This window comes from Carya illinoinensis, chromosome 7 (assembly GCF_018687715.1).
Source record: "Carya illinoinensis cultivar Pawnee chromosome 7, C.illinoinensisPawnee_v1, whole genome shotgun sequence".
Taxonomy (NCBI): domain Eukaryota; kingdom Viridiplantae; phylum Streptophyta; class Magnoliopsida; order Fagales; family Juglandaceae; genus Carya; species Carya illinoinensis.
The window spans coordinates 160,495-177,211 of NC_056758.1; the positions used below are offsets into that span (position 1 = coordinate 160,495).

General features: G+C 37.2%; 2 protein-coding genes across 8 annotated transcripts; both read left to right on the top strand.

The window, feature by feature from the left end:
- The first annotated feature begins 219 nt into the window (after positions 1–219).
- LOC122315925 (plant intracellular Ras-group-related LRR protein 4-like) lies at positions 220–11,073 on the top strand. Of its 7 annotated transcripts, none has more exons than XM_043132270.1 (5): positions 220–1,485; positions 1,748–2,661; positions 2,757–3,919; positions 10,294–10,496; positions 10,616–11,073. In XM_043132270.1, exons 1-3 carry the CDS (start codon positions 903–905, stop codon positions 2,910–2,912), a joined length of 1,653 nt encoding a protein of 550 aa, XP_042988204.1. In that variant the 5' UTR covers positions 220–902; the 3' UTR covers positions 2,913–3,919; positions 10,294–10,496; positions 10,616–11,073. The 7 variants fall into 7 exon arrangements, with proteins under 7 accessions (XP_042988204.1, XP_042988201.1, XP_042988203.1 ...); XM_043132267.1 differs by having other exon boundaries at positions 10,294–10,486; XM_043132269.1 differs by having other exon boundaries at positions 10,294–10,481.
- On the top strand, positions 8,366–11,009 carry LOC122315343 (monosaccharide-sensing protein 2). The gene is made up of 3 exons (XM_043131213.1): positions 8,366–8,422; positions 10,294–10,481; positions 10,616–11,009. Exons 1-3 carry the CDS (start codon positions 8,366–8,368, stop codon positions 11,007–11,009), a joined length of 639 nt encoding a protein of 212 aa, XP_042987147.1.
- Positions 11,074–16,717: the final 5,644 nt, after the last annotated feature.

Genomic DNA, 16,717 nt, shown 5'->3' on the forward strand with positions numbered 1-16,717 from the left:
AGTATTGTATTTTAAGTTATTTAGTAACGAAGTTTAGCTTTGTGAAGAACAAAAAATAAAACAAAACAAAACAAAAAGGGAAGCTTTGAAATGAAGAACGGGAGGGTAGTGTGATGTTATTTTGCGTGGAGTATAGGGGTATAACTGACAAATAAAAGAAAATTGTAGTACGGTACATGACAAAAAAGTGGTATGAGTAGATGACCTTGCTGTTGCAGATAAGCGATCGGTCATTATCGATTGATTTCACGGTATTTTGCTTTGCTTTCCTTCATCTTTTGCTTGCTTTGCTTTCACCAACTGATCGATCCGCATTTTCATGCATCACAGTATAATTATTATTATTGGTATATTTCATACTTGCTTACTGCTATATATACAATTAAGCAAAAAAGAAAATTAGAAAAAAAATCCTCGAGAGCAGAGTTGGGGAAGCGAAGGAAAGGAAGATCCAGAGATGGAGTTACTTATGGATAGCGCCGGATTTCTCAGACGTTACCGAGAATCCCCACGACCGTTTCCAGCTGCTCTTTTTCTTCTCCATATTGCATAACCCTTCCCACTCTCTCACAGTCCGTCTGCGTCATATAATATGGCTATGCCTCTCTTCTTTTTCCCTCACTCCACTTGTTCGCTTTTTTCCTAAATTCAATGCTTCTCGCATCTGGCCACAAAATGGGCTTGTTTCTGTTCTTCCTTTCAATTACTAGCAACATATGCGAGTCCATTCAATTAATTCTCGTTTAATTCACCGCAGGTCCGCAGTCACCCGTGGTTTCTTCTTCGTTTTCAATTTTCTTGATTCTACTTTCTTCATTTTTGCTCTTTGATAAGGACTCTTTGAATCTTGGGAAAAAATAAAAATAAAAAATTTAAGGATTCCGTGATTTGGTAGACAAGAAATGGCATCGTCAGTAGATGAAGTGGTGGAAGAGATTATGCGAATTCACCGATCTTTGCCAAGCAGGCCGGGACTCGACGAGCTGGAGGCCGCCAAAGCCTTGATCAGAAATTTGGAGAAGGAGGACCAAGCGAGACTCGATGCCATTGCAAGACAAACAAAGAGCCCCGATGTACCCGAGGAGCTCTTCATCGTGTTACAAGAGATGCAGAAGAGCTTAGTCTTTTTCCACGCCAAAGAGCAGAAGCGGGAAGCTTTGAGACTGCTCGATCTCGAAAGCCTCCACTCTCTGTTCGACGATTTTATTCAGAGAGCTTCCAAGTGTCTGCCTTTCACTACTTCTGCTGAAGGAGGCAGTTTCTATAATAGACCCAAGTCATCTGCGACTACTTCGTCGTCGAGCTTGTACTGCACCGACAAAGATCCTTTAATGGCTTCTAAATTGTTCGCCAAAGATGACAGCTATGTGAACAAGGCTAAATCAACATTCTACGTGGACGGCACTGGGATCGGGATTGGACCCATTGTTTCGCCCACGACCCAGATATTGTATCCTTCTCTAAAACCTCCTACCACTTCTTCAGGTAAGTCTTCTCTGCATTTTGATCTTTTTCCTCTTCTTTTTCCTTTTTTCCGTTTTCGGGTTTTGTCAACTTGAGTTAGTTACCCTATAATTGTTCCTCTTTTCCCTCTTGGGATTGGATGGGGTCATGGTCTGTAAAGTTTCATAAAGACGTAGCTCAGATTCGGATTTATTTGTTGTTTGGAGTGTTCTCTATTGAAAATAAGAGTGAAGCAATAATTTGTGATGGCTATCTTTTACCAGATATAATTCTGTTTTTGTAGTTCAAGATGGAGAAAAACTGAGTTTGATCAAGCTTGCTAGTTTAATTGAAGTGTCTGCTAAAAAGGGTACCCGAGATCTCAATCTTCAGAACAAGTTGATGGATCAAATTGAATGGCTCCCCGACTCAACTGGGAAGTTGTCGAGTTTGATCACCCTAGATTTATCTGATAATCGGATTGCGGCCCTACCAGACACCATAGGAGGCCTTTCATCCTTAACAAAACTGGATTTGCATTCAAATAGGGTCTCGGAACTCCCAGATGCTATAGGAGATCTCCTTAGCCTAATCTATCTAGACCTGAGTGGAAACCAGTTGTCATCCCTGCCTGCTACCTTTGGCAGATTGGTGCGTCTTCAGGAGCTTGATTTGAGCTCAAATCGGCTCTCGTTTCTTCCCGAGTCTATAGGATCACTCATTAGCATCAAGAAATTGAATGTAGCGACAAATGATATTGAAGAAATCCCACATACTGTTGGTCGGTGTACTTCACTTAGGGAGCTTCGAGCAGATTATAATCGACTTAAAGCTCTTCCAGAAGCTGTAGGGAAGATTGGGACTCTGGAGGTTTTGTCGGTCCGTTACAATAATATCAAACAATTACCCACAACTATGTCATCTCTCTCAAACCTGAGGGAGCTTGATGTCAGTTTCAATGAGCTCGAGTCAGTGCCTGAGAGCCTATGTTTAGCTACCACGCTTGTCAAGATGAACATAGGAAACAATTTTGCTGATATGAGATCTCTACCAAGCTCCATTGGGAACCTTGAGATGCTTGAAGAATTGGATATTAGCAATAACCAGATACGGGTTCTTCCAGGCTCTTTTAGAATGCTCACAAGACTACGTGTACTACGTGTGGAAGAAAATCCTCTGGAAGTTCCACCCAGACATATAGCTGAAAAGGGTGCACAGGTAAGTTTTGACTATTAGTTTACCTTGCTAAATTATTTAAAGAGTGCCTCTTTCTTCTATCCCAATGCTCATTATGGTATCTTGCTTGATCCTAGGCTGTTGTTCAATACATGGCTGACCTCTTCGAGAAAAAGGAAAAAGGAGATGTTAAGTCACAATCGGTTAAGCAGAGAAAGAGTTGGGCTCAGATATGCTTCTTTTCGAGGTCTAACAAAAGGAAGCGAAATGGTGCAGATTATGTGAAAGCCTGATTGATTACAGCATTGATGACTAGAAATATGACATGATATTTGGTAGGTTGTTGAATTGCTTCCTGGCCAATTTGGATATGGCCATATAAAAAAAAAAAAAAAAGGAATATAATTGCCATTTAAACTGGATTATAGCAATCGTTTAGGCTTTATTACCCTATCGTGCTGGTTTCACCACTTGCGTCATTTGGCCCATGGTTGATCCTCCTCATAAAGAGAAGTAAAGGGTAGGCCAAAAAGTAGGACTAGTGGTTAAAATAGATGGTAACTACCTGGGCCGATGTTTTAAATATCCGGTGATACTGCTTGTTGATGCATGATTTCATTGTTGTCTAAATTACAGGATATCGGCCATTAGCATGGTTGATGAAAGCAGAGATTTCATTGCAATGACTGCATCTGATATGGGTGGGTTTTTCAAAATGGCTTTTACTTTTTATGTCTTCTGAGTTGTAGATTTCTTTCCTTCTCCCAACCTGCTTCCTTTTTTGGCGGTCATTCTATTTTTCGAACCTTTTCTCTTCTTTTTCTGTCATCCTTGAGCGTTTCAGCCGGCAATAGGGGAGGGTCGTGGGACATCATGTTGTAATATGTATATCTCCTCCATTGCTATGAAATTTGAGTGACCTTTCTGCCACTTCCAAAAGGATTTTTCCCGATTCGAAAATTTTCCCGATTCGGAAAGAGTATAATATATCTTTTTCTATTTCAAGGAAGTTATTGGAATCAAACAATTAAATTATATTTTTCTGGGACTTTGGTCGAGGGCCTTGGTCTATCCTTGCGATGAAGGAAGGCGTCCGTATTTCTTCCGACTTGCAGCAGTCTACGATAGCTGCACATGGAATCCCACTTATGTCTCCATAAATCGAAGCACGACAATGATAAGAATATGAATTCAGCCATGCTTCACTTTTAAACCATGGTCAAATGCAAAGCCGAAGCTAATGTGCATGTGCTGGAGGATATGGCTTAGAAGACTCTTATCTGCAGTTCGAAATATCAAGGTAATTGTTATTATTATTACTGTGATTATAAATATCACTAAGAAAATGATTGGGTCCCTCCCATATGTGACTCTTCATGTATTTTATTTTATTTTTTTAATTTTTTTTCAATGGTTAAGAAAGTGATTAGTAGTAAACTTGTGATTTTTTTTCTTAATGATTAAGGATGTTTAAAAAATATTTGAATGGAAAAAATATAAATAAATAAATAAATGTGCAATTGCAGCATGGGGCACATTTGGGGTGCGCACACATGAGAGTCATCCTAGCATTGTCTATATTACTATTATGTTTTCTGATGTCATCTCTTCCCAACAACAACAGCATAAGATTTAGGGGTTGTTTGGAAGAGATGGTTTGGTTTTGTTTGTCTCATCTCATTTTTTTTTTTTATATTATTATTTTTTTTTACAAATATCTCTTAAATATAAATATTTTTAAATTTTAAATTTTTAACTTTTTTATCTAATCATTACAATTTTTCCAAACTTTCAAACAAGACATAAAAAATAATTTAACTTTTTCAAATTACAAAATAAAAATAATATTAAAAACTATATTTTAACATTATTTTAGTTTTATAATATTTTTATTCAATTTTTTCTTTCTCATTTTTTAAAACCTTATATAACATCATAATTCAAACCATTTCACCACTATTTACAAACTATTTTATTAGTATTCACGAATTTCTCATCTAATCTCATTTTCCAAATATCCCTTAAAGTTTCGAAGTTGTTCCCAAATGTTTTTATGAACATTCTCTAAGGAGTTTCGAGCATGAGAATAACATCAGTCCGGTCTTGGCATCAAGCTATTGTTTTGTGCCCCCGAATAAGAATCCTCTGCAACGACTTTCCATGTCTTTCTTGAAATAAACCGATGCACCCAATAATTTCCCGTTGGGGAATTGTATTTCATTGCTAGTCAAATCTCATTTGCTTTTCTTTTCAGCCTCGTCTCATTGTTCTCATCAAGCTTGCTTGGGAGCGTGAGCGAGATGGCAAGCGTGAGTCAAAAACGATGGCAAGCGAGAACCGAGATGGCCTTCTATTTGAGAGTTTAATCTTGCCTATCACTATACTTTCTCTCACGCTTGCTTTCTCCATCTCTCATTTTCAATCCCTTGTAGATTGTTTAATACTCTTCTATTTGAGAGTTTTCCTCGTTCGTGCTTTTTTTCGTGGGGGATATTTGTAACAAAATTGGGGTTTCTTGTTGTAAGGTTCTTGGAAACGTGAGGAAGCAATTACTATAAAGAGTTAAAACTATTAGAATTGTATTAATCAACTATAAAGAGTTAAAACTATTAGAATTGTATTAATCAATTATATATATTAATTGTGCTATATAAGGTAGCTTATATAGGAGGCCAAAGACTATACAAGAGCCTCACTCAAGGAATGTGAGACTCACATAACACATATATACTAACACTAACATATACACTAACATCTCCCCTCAAATTCAAGACGGTTGAGAAACCACCCTGAGGTTGTTAACCAAATAATGAAATCGAGTTGTAGAATGAGAGTTTGTAAAAATGTGGGCAAGCTGATCTTGAGAGGAGACCGAGAGCAACTGAAGAGAAAGTAAATGATGACTAACAAGATGACAATCAATCTCGATATACTTGGTCCGCTCATGGAAAATATCATTATGAGTAATTTGGATGGCACTACGATTGTCACAATAAAGAAGAGTGGCAGAGGTGAGAGGTACACCTAAATCTTGTAGTAACGATTGAAGCCAAAGGAGTTCAGCGGTGGTGTTTGCCAAGACACGATAGTCAGCCTCAGTATTGGATCGAGACACAACAGTTTGCTTCTTGCTACTCCAAGAGATCAATGAGGAATTGAGAAGGAAGCTATAACATTTGGTGGAACGACGATCAGTGGTAGCACTTGCCCAGTCAGCATTAGAGTATACTCGAAGAATTAGTAAAGATTGAGCAGAGAAGTGCAAACCATGGAAGAGAGTGCCCTGTGTAGGACAACGGTATAATGGGTTATTCAAGGGGCAAACATGAATTGAGTCACTTGATACACAACATAAGAAATGTATGGATGAGTGACTATAAGGTAAACAAGGCTATCAAAACAAGGCTACCAACCAACCAATTATCAATAAAATGTGAAGTTAGGCAATAATTCCCCACATGAGAGGGTCAAATGTGCATGAAGCTCAATGGGTGTATTAGCAATCTTACTGTCAATAAGGCTAGTTCGAGACAGAAGATCAGAGACATACTTGGCTTAGGTGAGATAGAATCCATCTACTGAGGAAATGACCCCCTAGCCGAGAAAATAACTAAGGTGACAAGATCTTTCATCTGAAATTGTTGAATGAGGAAGTCCTTAAGTTCCTGAATGCCATTAAGATCATCACCAATAATAATCATGTCATCAATATATAGTAGTAGTAAAATGCGACTTTTGTTGGAATGATGAATGAAGAGGGCCAGGTCATAGGAACTAAGGGAGTAGCCCAAGTGAGAAACCATAGAGGTGAATTTTGCAAACCAGGCTCGAGGGGCTTGCTTAAGGCCATAGAAAGCATGACAGAGGCAGCAAACCTTGGCTAGTGGATGAAAGAGACTAGGCGAATGTTGCATATAAACATCTTCACATAAATTTCCATTTAGGAAGACATTTTTGACATCCATCTTAAAGAGCTTTCACTGACGAGAGATCACAACAGCCATAAGAGTGCAAACAAAGGAAAGATGGGCTACTGGGGCAAAAGTCTCCTCATAGTCAATCACATATTCTGGTGTGAAACCTTTGGCTATAAATCAAGCTTTATACCTCTCAATAGAACCATCTGAGCAAGTCTTAATCTTATAGATCCAATTACAACGAATCATAGACTTTACAGAGGGCAAATCAACTAGATCCCATGTATCTTTCTTAGATAATGCATCAAGTTCCTCAGTCATTGCATCTTGCCATAAAGGATTAGTGGAGGGCTCGCGATAGGAGTGAGGCACATGCAAAGTAGCAAGGGGAGTGTAATAATGGAAATTATGCAGATGAGTAGGACCAGATCTTACCCTAGGAGAATGATGAAGGGAAAGCTTGATTATGTGATCCGCAGGTAGGGCAGGAATAGGGATTGCAACAAGAGAGGGAGGCAGCTCAAGGGACAGAGATTCTGGCTTGAAAGTGGAATGCATGGAACATTGGATATGGACACAGGCAAAGAATGATTGAATGGCTCATTTGCAAAAAGTTCTAAGGCAAAGGATTGAGAAATAGAGGGATTAAAAGTGGATACCTCAATAAACATCCGAAGTTCCTAGAACACAACATGACAGGAAATGTGAAGGCAATGAGTAATAGGATCTAACACCAATAGCCCTTCTGAGTATTGCCATAGCCAAGAAAGCAACAAAGGCAAGAATGTGGCTCTAACTTTATATGTTCATGAGACTGAAGAAGGACAAAACAAGTAGTACCAAAGGATCAAAGGTTTTGATAGTTAGAGGAAATCCAAATAGACACTCATATGGAGATTGATTTGAGATGATGGGACTTGGAAGGTGGGTAATGGTATGAACTGTAGTAAGGGCAGTTTCACCCTGGAGTGGGCCAAGGGCTTTAGCAGAGAGGAGAAGAGTTTGAACTATGTCAAGGGTATGACAAGGTTTTCGTTCAGCTCGTCCATTCTACTGAGAGGTGCCTAGACAGGAGGTTTGATGGATAGTGTCATATGTTTGCAAGATACTTTGAAAAGTAGATTGTTTGTATTCAAATACATATCAGATCAAAATTTTTTGATACGGGTAGAAAATTGAGTTTCAATGATTTTTATAAAGTTTTAATAAATATGCAATAGTTTAGAATGGGAGTGCATAAGATAAATCCAATTGTAACAAGTGAAATCATCAATAAAAATAATAAAGTGATGAGATCCACTTATACTAGTTATGGGGGCAGGGCCTAAACATTAGAGTGTATCAAATCAAAATACTAGAAGACAATGACTCACTACTATAAATAGGCAAAATAGGTTTGTTTCATAATGGACAAGAAATAAAATCAAAGGTATCTTAGGACACAAAGCCTAAAAAACCTTGAGAAACTAACTGCTGTATTTGGGAAGAGGATGCATGACCAGGTCGAGAGTGCTAGAGGGCAAAGGAAGGAGAAATATATGTGAACACAGAAACATTAGCTAGTGGACTGGGAGGAACTGAGGTAAGATGAAAAGTGCTCATTAGAAACATACACTCCACTCTGGGACCTGTTACAAGTGCCTGTCCTATCTGTGGATCTGCACAGTACAACATAGTAGTAAAAAATAACATGGTAGCTAAGTTGAGCCAATTGTCCTAGAGACACCAAGTTATACGATACTTTAGGAACATGAAGCACTTCAGAAATACAAATGTTGGATGTAGAGATAGAGCTTTGACTAGGACCAACCATATTGGATCCATTAACAATGTGTATAGCAAATGGTGGATATGCAAAATGCATTTTAGAGAACAAGGACGAGGAGGTTGTCATATCATTGTGGTAGGCAGAATCCATAAGCTAAGCGAGATACTTACCAGGCAAAACAGAAAGAAAAAAGGAGAATGATGCATTACCAAACCGAATCAGGACTTGATTGAGAAGGTTCTCCAAGTTAATTTTGGAGAGAGTGATAGTGGATCTAGAAGACTGAGACACATTTCTAATAGTTTCAAAGACCTAAGGAGTGTCTGAATTAGCAACAGAAGCAATAGGAGTTCCTTTCTTGTTACGACGGTAACAGGTTATGATGACATAGCTAGAACATTTACAATAATGAAAAAACAACCTATTGGAGCGGTGATTCCTAAATCATGTTTTCCAGCACCAGACTACTGAGGTTGGCTAGTGGAGGAAACTGATGGAGTGGTAGCCAAGACATTGAGCTAATTCTGAGTTTGTAATGTCTGCAGACGAGATTCCTCATAGATCAACTCATTAATAGCAATCCAAAGGGAAGGAGTCAGAGTGCGATTAAGTAGTTGACTATAGATCAACTCGAAGTCATCCTGTGGGGTAATGAAAAACTGATAGAGACGACGCTAATCACGAAGAATGGCATACATGTCAGCATCAGTTGGATCCTTCTAGAGTGGGTCAGAGACATCAATTTGATTTCAAATGTAACAAAGACAATTAAAGAAGTCGTTGATGGATTGGCCAGGCTTCTGTTTGAGTTGATGCAACTCGACATAAGTTGGTGAAAAATTCTACTCATAATCCCACACACTACACCTATTTTATTTTATTTTTCCTTTTTTCCATAATAAGTATATGATGTATGAATGGTTAATAGTGCAACTCAATTAATTTAGCAAGAATAAAAATAATAATAATAATAATTTTTCTAAAATATATAAAGTATGTCGTGTGGGATGATGAGTATCATCCCTCTAAGTTGATACTCTCTGAACCATAAGGAGTAGCATTTGTACATAAGTTCAGAAAGAAACATTTGTACATAAAGGGCCACTTTTATATGAGGTTTTGGGGAGGACACCCCGTGCTCTATGTCAAGATGTTCATCTCACCTCCCATTGTAGCTCAGTCAAGATCTTTTAATGCAGCGTGGAGTCTAGGGTGGTGCCATTAATGCGGCATAGCTCCCCTAGTGGAGTCCTACCGGTAGATAATCAGCATTGTGCTCCCCCATACCCTTTGTTAGGGAATCAAGGGCTGTCCAAGTTTCGGACCCTTAGTTGGGGCAAGTCTTCGAGTACTAAGTGTTGTAAGGGATGTCAAGGACGGCGAGTCCCATTTGTCCTTGTCAACTAGTCTTCTCGTGCTAGGCTTACCTCCAAGGTTGGTGTGTTATGGGTTGGGTTCTTTAACTGGGACTTGGGCCAGGTCAAGCCCCTTGTTGTCCCTACATGGGCTCGACCCAAGGGCTTGGAAGGAAATTCCCCTCACAGTATCTCTTCCCTTTTACGTGAATCCTTGCCAATTTCCACTTCCCATTCACAATTATGTTGTTGTCTTAGTACATAAGCACATCCTACTTTTCCTTCAAAGTTCTTTTCATAACAATGTTTTTTGAACCCTAGTTGTTTAGCACAATACCAAATCTTCTCGCAAATCATATGCATAAGGTCGTGGACGGGTAAGATAATTATGTGATCTACTTTGACTCAGCTCTACGCTTAACAATTTTAGTACATGATGACGGTTGTACTAGTGCTTGATTTTTCCCACAGAGTTGTAGATTAAAAGCACTTTTTTTTTCTTAATTAAAGTGTGCATATTCTTATGTTCGTTGTGTTTCCATAATCTGCAACTTTGTTTTTTTGTTTTTCCCTTCATGCTTCTTTCTTTTCTACATTGGATTATGTACAACATTTTTTTGTGATGTCTTTGTAGATTCCTGGCATAAATGGGGTTCTATACTATAGTCCTCAGATTCTAGAGAAAGCAGGTGTTTCAGTTCTTTTGTCAAATATGGGCATTAGTTCAACCTCTTCATCTCTCCTCATAAGTGCTCTTACAACGGTTTTTATGCTTCCTTGCATAGCTCTTGCAATGAACCTAATGGATATCACTGGTAGAAGGTAAGGTTCCCTTTTGTGAGAACCCTTGAGTTCATAGATATTTTTTTTCCCTTTTTTTTTTTTAGAAATATGAAATTGTAGATCATAACATGCAAACATTCCTGAAGATAGCACTCTAAATTATTTTCTTATAGGTCGCTGCTACTTTACACAATACCTATCCTAATATTGTCGCTCATTGCACTAGTGTTTAGCAGCATTGTCAATAAGGGGTCTGTTTTTAACGCAACAGTGTCTGCCACTGGCATAGTGGTCTACACCTCCATCTTTGTCATGGCTTTTGGGGTAATTCCTAACATCCTTTGCTCAGAGATCTTCTCGACTCGTGTTCATGGCCTCTGCATAACTATCTGTTCTCTCGCATATTGGATTGGAAATATCGTTGTCACGTACTCAACTCCATTGTTGCTCACCTCCATAGGCCTTGCTGGTCTCTTTGGTATCTACGTTATTGGATGCATCATTTCATGGATATTTATTTTCTTGAAGGTTCCTAAAACGAAAGGCATGCCTCTAGAAGTCATATGAGAGTTCTTTGCTGTGGGTGTAATGCAAGTTGCTAATAATAAGGATAATTGACTTGATCGTCAAAGAGTTATAATTCTAACTATTGGTTGATTTTAATTCAACTGTAATTCGAGCTAGATGATTCATAAACCCCATAGGGGGTATATGTATTGTAAAACACAAATCTGAAATAGGGTTCTTATCAGGAGAAGAGAACTACTATAAATACAAAGAGATTATACAGAATAAACTCAAAAACTGATGTGGCCTCATGAAATCCATTATATCTTCTTTATAATAAAAGTAACTTTACAATCTGACATACCACATCAATCTTCATCAATTTGTAAGTTTACTTTTATGTAATCCCTTTGTGACTAAAGTATTTTTCTTAGGAAAAAGAATATGATGAACTTTGCAACTAAACTACATTTCTCTGTCCATTATCCTTCTTTTTTATTGTCCCCTTTTTTTAAATGTTTTATTTTTATTATTTATATGTTTTGAGGTATTTGGAACTAGATTGGACATCTCTACCTAATAGACCAATGAACATTCAATTGGTATCAGTCTGATAAAATTTTAGGCAAAAAAACAATTGTCCTCTACAAGAACTAAATGAGCTAGATATAATGACAATTGCCCTTTTCTGATGCATACCTTCTTTTCATTATGATATCTAATCCTCCATTGCCATGATGTTGTCATACAAATTGAACTATAAGGATTGAAAACTGGTACTTTTGGAAACCCAACTGCATAAAGCTAATAGAGATTATTGACTAGCTTACATTTCTTTTTCCACTCATAACAATTAGAATCAGTCAGCTAACAGGAGAGGGAAGCCTACTGGTTTCATGGATTTTGTAGCAAGAGTATTTAGGAAACGCACATACAAAAGTTAAGGATGTATTAGATGACATCATTGGCACTTAAAATGAAGCAATTAACACTGCAATCAAATACAAGGCCTCTAAGTGCGGCAACTTGGGGAAGGGAACTATGCTGAAGAAATCTTTATAAATATTCTATCAAGAAAAATACTTTAGCTACAAAGTGATTACACAAAAATAAATCTACAAATTGGCATGATTTAATGTGTTACGTCAGATTGTAAAGTTACTTTTATTGTAAAGTAAATCTAACGGATAACATGAAGACACATCAGTTTATGAATTTACCTTTGTGTTATCCCTTTATGTCCGTAGCAATTATGGTAGCGCTATTCTAATGTCTTTTTTTAAAATAAAAATAGAGATTTTATATCTAATGATAATGATATCTTAACACCTGGTAAATTTAATGATAAGTTATAACCATATAAATCGTGAATAAAAATTATTTTTTGTCATTTTTTCTCAACACTTGTTATATTTTTATTTATTTATTTTTTTATGAACTTGGTTTATATTCGAGTAGCACTATTTGAATATCTCTACACTACACACCATTTATATAACATGATTTAATTTGTAATATTTAAATTTTAAAATTTAAGAAATTCCATATGAAAATCTTAGACCACACACATCTACTTGATCAAAATGTAATTTGTTATTTTTATCTTTCTATTTTAATATTTAAATTGTAATAACCCACAATCAAACCCATATTATTATTATTATTATAGCCCAAAGCTAGGCCAAAAAGCCCTGCCCATCAAGCCCTAGGGTTAGATTCTCTCTCTCTCTCTCTCTCTCTCTCTCTCTCTCTCTCTCTCTCTCTCTCTCTCTCTCTCTCTCTCTCTCTCTCTCTCTCTCTTCCTCTATTATCTCCATCTCCAACAGACCCAGTAACCACCCACATCCCTTCGTCACTTCCCCATGAGTGCTGCTAGACTCCCTACAGCAACACCACCAACAAATAACCCAACCTCACCCTACTGTGACAACATGAATCACCACATTCAACCTTTCAAATAGTGGTATAAATTTGATCTCTCTACTATGAGGATAAGTGTGTCCATATAGTTAAAATTTTGAAATTTTGGTTTGGGGCTTTGTGGTTGTGATTGAAATTATTATGTAAATTGTTGGAATTGATTTGTGGCACTCTAATTGATGTCGAGAATGGTAGGGTTGGGCATTTGGCCTTTTTTTTTTTTTTTTTTTTTTTTTTTTTTTTTTTTTTTTATATGTGGGGGAACCTCTCCAAGGCAAGGCCTTTCAGACCCACCCCTGCAAAATAAACCCCAATCTCGTGCACCGCACCCTTGGAAGTTTTCCTATATAGAACTAGTTAAATCACTGGCTTTGCACCAAGGAATGTGGCCCCAAAGAATTGTTTGTATCATAAGGTGTTGAACCTTAGAACTTGAGGGAAGTGATACCCCAATACCAATGCTTTCACCACTTGGCACCATGGTGAATTATTTGTTAATTATGGGCTATTTATGAACTCAATTGATTATAGGCTTGTATTATTCTATCGTTAGGATTCTAGAATTTCTGTTAGTTAGGTTTCTGAACTTGTGTGAATTATTAATGTGTTATTTATTTATTTATTTATTTATTGGTGAGGTTCTGATATTGCTAGTGTTCGAGTTCAAGGCTTATGTAAAACTCTTTGCAAGATTCAGGTAAGCAGTGTTTCAATACTAGACTTTGTCAAAAATTGATCATGGAAAAATCGACCATAGTTAATTTTACGATAAACTTGCATATTTTGTTATGAAAGCAACCTCAATTATTTTTCTGCACTGCTTTTTATTCTGAACTTTGCAAATTGGACATTCTTTCATGACTAGTGCAGACATGAACAATTTTTATACTTTTTTCTGGTGCATAAAATTATGAATATAAAATCTGAAATTTTTATCTAATTATATGATATGCGGCGAGCATTACATAAATATATAGTTTTAAATAGATAGTCAAATGAATATTTTTATCCAAAACAAATCCGTCCAACAACCCAATCTTCCCTTTCCCTCATATTTCTCTGGCTTGCCAGAGTCTTGCTTTTTTCTCTCTCTTCTCTTTGTCACGGTGGTATTCCCGTTCTCTCCCTCTTCTCTCTGATTTTCTCTCCATTCCTTTGTCCAGAAGATCCTATGTTTCCTTATTGGTTCCTGACTTCCCGTCATCCCAAGTTTGTGTGATTTCCTCTCTCTCTCTCTCTCTCTCTCTCTCTCTCTCTCTCTCTCTCTCTCTCTCTCTCTCTCTCTCTCTCTCTCTCTCTCTCTCTCTCTCTCTCTCTCTCTCTCTCTCTCTCTGTTTCCTTACTTGTTCATTCTCGTCATAAGGAATTGTTGAATGGAATGGCTCAATGGTAGCTATTTTTTTTGGTCACAGAAATTTGAGAAATAGAAAGCCTAGGTAGTGATGGGTGTACAATATATATATATATATGCAAGGGAGGGTATTTAGTGCGCCTCATTCTTCGATAGAAGCTCTTTCATTCCCTTCTGCATCAAATCTCTCTCTCTCTCTTTGGTAATTGATTTGTTTTATAGTCAATTGGATTGTGGGCATTTGGCTTTCTTGTTTTTCCTTCGTGGGTTGTGCTTGACTTAGATTTCTTCTTTGAGAGATTTTTCACAAAATATGGCGATTGCCACATTACAAATTACCCCGTTAACTACACCCTTAGTTCAAGACCTGGTAAGATTCTAAGAAAGTGAGCGAAAAATGCACAAAGCCTCTCACTTCCTAATTCTTTTTGTTTTTCACCTTGGCTTCTTAGTTACTAATTCAGTATCTTACTTTTGCACATTTCTCTCTTCTTATGCATCATTTTGATCAACAACATCAATATATCCCAAAGGATTTAAGAAGAAACTTCTTGGTGCATCCCCACTACCCTATTTATATAAATAAAAGGATGTACTGTAAAGATTATCATAACTGTTATTGCTGAGATTTCTTCCTCTATGAGATTCCTGCATATTCTAAAATAACCATTAGCACTGGTTGTTTTTACTTCCATGTATTGTTTTCTCTCCATGTATAGCTCTGTCTCATTGTCATCTTAGCTATGAAATGTCACATTGTATTTTCTATATAAGTAAATACAAAGGCCCTGCATTAGATCAGGTTGTTTCTTTATATGGTATCAGAGACAGGTTAAAAATAGAGCTGATGGCTCCATTGAGAGGTACAAGGCTCAAATTGTTGCCCGTGGCTTCACGCAAATTCCTGGTTTTGACTATGACAAAACGTTTAGTCCAATAGTTAAACCTCCTACTATTTTTTTAGTCTTCACTCTGGCTCTCTCCCATGGTTGGTCCCTTAAACAATTGGATGTTTGCAATGCCTTCTTTCATGGGGATCTCCGAGTGCATGTATATCTCTCACAACCACCAAGATTTAAGGATCCAACTCGAGCTATGTTAGTTACACAAAGCTTTATATGGTCTTAAACAAACACCTCAGGCTTGGTACATTAAGTTTAGCACCGACATCCAACAAATGGGTTTTCAACATTGTCCCTATGATACATCCTTGTTCTATCGTCGCATTGGGTCTACCATTGTAATGCTTCTCATTTTCTGTCAATGATATCATTCTTACTAGTAGCTCCACTCTTGAAATTTGTCAGTTTATCAAGCATCTCTCAACTGTCTTCCATATGAAAGACCTTGGTGAATTGCACTATTTTTTGGGCCTATATTCTAGAATGGAGAATTCTATTTAAAATTAGTATCGATAATATATGATCCAGTAAATTACTTACATGACATAATTTAATTTATAATAAAAAATTTAAAATTTGAAGGTGGTGAATCTGACATGACTCTTACTCAGACTTGGTACCTTATGTCTATCCTCCAGCATTTTGGCTTTGATGGTGAAAAGGTTGTCTCCAAATCTTTGGTATCTAGTGGTCAACTCTCTGCTACAGATGGTATTCCCTTATTTGATCACACCTTTTACAAACAAATGATTGGGACACTCCAATATCTCACCTTAACACAACCAGAAATTGCTTATGTTGTCCACTTTGTCTGTAAATTCATGCAACATCCTAGTAATCTTCATGTGCTTGCAGTTAAACGAATTTTCTGTTACTTAAAAGGAACACTTCATTTTGGTCTTCACTTTACCAAATCACCAATTTCTACCTTACAAGAATTTTATGATGCTTATTGGGCTAGGTCCAAAGATGACTGCCACTCTACAACTGGCTTTGATGTTTACATGGGCAACAATTTTTCTTTCTTGGGGAGCAAAGAAACAAACAACTGTTTCTCACTCAACTGTAGAAGTCAAGTACGAGCTCTAGCCACCACAACAGCTAAATTGATGGGGCTCATGCACCTCCTTTCTAATCTTGGATATACCGTACATGCACTCACCTTGTATTGTGATAATCTTAGTGCTATCGATATAGCTAAAAACCATGTTTTTCACTACTGTACAAAACATATTGAGATAGATGTTCATTTTGTCCCAGAGCAACTTGCAAGTGGTAAAATTTCTTTAGCTCACATCTCTAGTCAAGAACAAGTCGTTGACATCTTCACAAAAGTGTTGTGTAGTCCAAAGTTTGAACCAAATTGTAACATGCTCTATGTCGGATCTGTTTCAACTTGAGCTTGATAGAGAATGTAAAGATTATCATCACTATTAGTGCCGAGATTTCCTCCTCTAGGAGATTCCTGCATATTCTATAATAACCGTTAGCACTAGCTATTTTTACTTCTATGTATAGTTTACTTCTATAACACCCCATTCCCGTAGGGTAGAGATGTTACTAACATAACATAATACTAGGTAAAGCGAATCAAC

What these genes read in the sequence shown, in the direction of transcription:
- LOC122315925 (XM_043132266.1), top strand. Translation starts at nt 903, where the DNA reads ATGGCATCGTCAGTAGATGAAGTGGTGGAAGAGATTATGCGAATTCAC. An exon ending in ACCTCCTACCACTTCTTCAG is followed by an intron (nt 1,486 to 1,747) that starts GTAAGTCTTCTC and finishes CTGTTTTTGTAG; the next exon opens with TTCAAGATGGAGAAAAACTG. An exon ending in TAGCTGAAAAGGGTGCACAG is followed by an intron (nt 2,662 to 2,756) that starts GTAAGTTTTGAC and finishes GCTTGATCCTAG; the next exon opens with GCTGTTGTTCAATACATGGC.
- LOC122315343 (XM_043131213.1), top strand. Translation starts at nt 8,366, where the DNA reads ATGTGTATAGCAAATGGTGGATATGCAAAATGCATTTTAGAGAACAAG. An exon ending in TAGAGAACAAGGACGAGGAG is followed by an intron (nt 8,423 to 10,293) that starts GTTGTCATATCA and finishes ATGTCTTTGTAG; the next exon opens with ATTCCTGGCATAAATGGGGT. An exon ending in ATGGATATCACTGGTAGAAG is followed by an intron (nt 10,482 to 10,615) that starts GTAAGGTTCCCT and finishes ATTTTCTTATAG; the next exon opens with GTCGCTGCTACTTTACACAA.